Source organism: Polyergus mexicanus, unplaced genomic scaffold (assembly GCF_030449975.1).
Source record: "Polyergus mexicanus isolate NDT 795.1 unplaced genomic scaffold, iyPolMexi1.0 SCAF_24, whole genome shotgun sequence".
NCBI lineage: Eukaryota > Metazoa > Arthropoda > Insecta > Hymenoptera > Formicidae > Polyergus > Polyergus mexicanus.
Window position 1 is genome coordinate 4,704,741 of NW_027223344.1, and position 3,808 is coordinate 4,708,548.

General features: G+C 38.2%; 1 protein-coding gene across 1 annotated transcript; it reads left to right on the forward strand.

Moving 5' to 3' along the window:
- Nucleotides 1–56: 56 nt before the first annotated feature.
- On the forward strand, nucleotides 57–1,303 carry LOC138942916 (ribosomal RNA small subunit methyltransferase NEP1). Its single transcript, XM_070313405.1, has 4 exons — nucleotides 57–200; nucleotides 400–643; nucleotides 744–952; nucleotides 1,038–1,303. Exons 1-4 carry the CDS (start codon nucleotides 60–62, stop codon nucleotides 1,149–1,151), a joined length of 708 nt encoding a protein of 235 aa, XP_070169506.1. The 5' UTR covers nucleotides 57–59; the 3' UTR covers nucleotides 1,152–1,303.
- The last annotated feature ends 2,505 nt before the right edge of the window (nucleotides 1,304–3,808 follow it).

Below are 3,808 nucleotides of genomic sequence, written 5' to 3' on the forward strand. Positions count from 1 at the left end.
CGGTGACAGTAGTTACAGTTTGTGCGGGTATCAGTTTGTCTATATTTTGAACATACGAAATGGGGAATAAAAGAAAAAAGCGAGATGAAAATGATTATGAATACGATCCCGCTCCGAAACATTTGCAAATAGGTCATATTAAGAATCAAGAAAGGCGTCTTGTTGTTATATTGGAGAATGCTCAACTAGAATCCGTGAAAGTAAGGTTATGCCTTCTACTTTTTTTTTTTTTACATCTTCAAATATTTACAGAAAATTCAAGCCTTCTTCTTATCATTATTAATTATTTCTACTTATATACAATTATTATCAGTTTATTACATTTGTATAAATTTTTACGATACTTGTAAGCTCGGTAAATAAAAGCGAATTAATTTCATGCTTTCGCATTTCTTTCAGGTTGGAAACAGTTTTGAACTATTAAACTGCGACGATCATATAAGTATTTTAAAGAAAAACAATCGTGATCCAGGCACGTGCAGGCCAGACATTGTTCATCAATGTTTATTAATGTTGATGGACAGTCCATTAAATAGAGCCGGTCTGTTGCAAGTTTATATTCATACAGAAAAAAATGTACTGATAGAAATTAATCCACAGACTAGAATACCAAGAACGTTTAAACGCTTTGCTGGATTAATGGGTAAGCGTGGATAATCAGTGTTTATCTTATCGTGTTATCAGTGTTCTCTTATCGTGTAATCGGTAAACTCATTATTAACATAATAAATATTACATCGCAGTGCAACTATTGCATAAATTTGGCGTTAGAGCATCCGATGGACCAATGAAGCTTCTTAAAGTAATTAAGAATCCTATATCGAACCATTTGCCTGTTGGTTGCCGTAAGATATTGATGTCGTTTAGCGCAAACAAAGTATTAAATCCACGCGAGTTTGTACCTTCTGAAGATCCAATTGCTATTGTAGTTGGAGCTATGGCACATGGCCAAGTAAATTATGTTATATCGTTACATTATATTAAATAATCTCTATACGCTAAGCTTATTGTGATATTTCATTTTTTTTTTTTTTTAGGTCAAAACAGATTATACAGAGGATACTATCTCTATCAGTAACTATCCTCTCTCAGGTGCTGTTACGTGTAGCAAATTATGTACAGCATTTGAAGAAGTTTGGGGTATTGTTTAATAAAAAGTCTTTTTCGTAAAATGCCAAAATTTTATAGATTGGCGTCTTATAAAGGGCTAGGCTTTTTGTAAGAAAAAAGGAAAAGAAAAAAAACTGAATTGCAAAAAATGTGACGTATATATGTCAGCTATTTATCTTGTAAGATTTACTCTGAAATCTAAACAATGCTTTATGTTAGATTAATAAAAATAATTTTGTTTAAATTTTTTTTTTTTTTTTTACGACATTTTATCCAATTATGCAATTAGTCTTGGACTAATTCTATATAATCGCATATTGATAAATAATCTTGCATCATGTCAAAGTTCTCCGACGATGATTTGCGACCAAAGATAAGGGACTAGGAAAAAATTTTTTTTCTTTTACTCGTAACGATTTATTGTACGGCTATTTCTTTAACGTACAGGTCGAAATATTTTGGGAAATTTCTTTCATCCAATACTACAAAGAAAAAAAAAAAAAAACTTTCACTTTTATGACTTCTTAAGACCTTTTCTTGGAAAATTTCCAAAAGTTCTATCTTTAGGCAGATAGGATAATAAAAATTTATCGTATTTATTTATTTTTTAACGGCTGTTTCGTAAATACATTTGACATGAAAAAAATTCCCCGAAAGATATAAAAGAAGAAAAGAATGTTTATTCGTGATAGTTTTACATGGTTGGTTTTCTTCGAATCGACAGTGGAAATAGTTTGAAAAACTTTTTTATACATGATAAGATAAAAACTTTCACTTTTATGTAATCGTCGATATATATGTTTGAAAAATTTCGAGGTTTCACATTAGGCAGGATAATGAAAACTTATCGTTGTTTCTATTGGCGTAAACGCGATGACTCGTCAATATTTAGAAGCTTTTAGACGATTGGATCGCATCCGAAACCTATCGAGCACGAGAACCAATCGTAGCTCGGAACGCGGGGTTAAATGCAGCCGGAAACAGGGAAACGCGCAGAGTTCGACGTTCCACCGCATGTCTACGTATATACGTCGTATGTATTTCTTTTTCGACTTTCGTATTTCATTACGTCATGAAAGCGCGGAAGTGGATTTTATCAATCATCAAGAATACGCTGAATTCGAGATATACGTACGACGCTGCCTGCGTATCGCGATTACATACGTAGCGACGAGTTAAGTCATCTCCGAATGAGAGAGAGAGAGAGGTGTGATCGCGTCGAGTGATTCAACAACACATATATGCTACGATACATCGCCATTTTCTGGCCGTGAACTACGCGACGCCGTCGCGACCCACGTGTCAGCTGTCACGTGAAAAAAAATCTTCAGACGGACCGAAGAATGTTAGTTGTAAATTATGATATATTTCTCGCGAGCATGCTTCTTTGACGGCGACGGGGTCCCCAACGTTTCGACACCCCTCATTTGACCTTCGTAGTGGCGTGTCACGAGTCCACGATATCTGCCGACGCCGACGAGACGACAACAGGTTTTCTTTTTTTTTTTTCTCGCGAGTTTTAAGCAACGTTACGGACGACGTCGACGCGCGTCTCTGCCGATGCTCGCCCCACGTTCGTTCGGCGTTTACGAACGGCGTGTCGAGGTGGTCGAGGTAAAGGTCAAGCGTCTACGTATTATCGCCATATTGATCGATCGTTAACGGAAACCGATACGGCATCGATGACGAGGTACGCGTCGCGCGATGACGAAACGTTAAACGTGAATCGCGCGGAAATATCGCCACGTGCTTATCGTGCTTGTTAAAATCGTTGGCGTTATTTCGCGACCTGTGCAACATTTTGTGTAATTATGGATTTTGCGCCCGTGCACGTTTCCCATGATGCGTCGCGTTCGCAACGGCAGAATCGTGGAATCGAACCGTTACTCCGTCGATGCGATCGTGCGATTGACGTAATATAAACTTTAGCAAGGTTAGATATCGTCGCGCGCTCTTTGGCGCGACAGCGTTGTCCCGATCGATGGACCAACTCTATTTATCATTGTTTCTTTAGAAAACGATCGATTTTTATATCGTGCCCGTCGAAAAAAGAAAAAAAAAAGTGCATTATGGGTAAACATGGAACGACGGAAATTAACCGTTAATTTTCGGATTGGTTAATAAAGTGTACACGTATATACATGCTATATCTCTGCAAATAAAGATTTATGAGTATTACACGTATATATTTCTATTGTCTTTACGTCGAATACCATATATATATAAATATATTTCGTTGCTATATTCAGGCTGAGAGATACATCTCTCGTTGGATACTCGTCGACGCTCGGATGTTACGCGTCAAGTTTCTAGAAACTCACCCACGTGTTCCTATACTAACGTAAGAATCGTAGGAGGAACGAAAAGAATGCGCTATGATGCGCGATTAATTATTTTATATTTTCCTCGATAAGTATAATGATATTGGATATCGAAATAGGTTATTTGTGTTTCTTATCTCGTGAAAAGGGACACGGCCGGTGGGTGTCGCAACAAGGTAAAGATATCTTATCGAATTTCTATAAAGAGAACGCTCCCTCGATAAGTGCGACGACCGACGAGGAGAGAGTCTCGTGGCGCTTAGTGACGTTTCGAAATTGGCGCGCTCGCCGTCGGGCGCGCTCGGCTCGATTCGTAGACGCTCGAGGGCGACGAGGGAGGTGGACGGACACGGATCGGGCGCGCGGAACGACGGAAC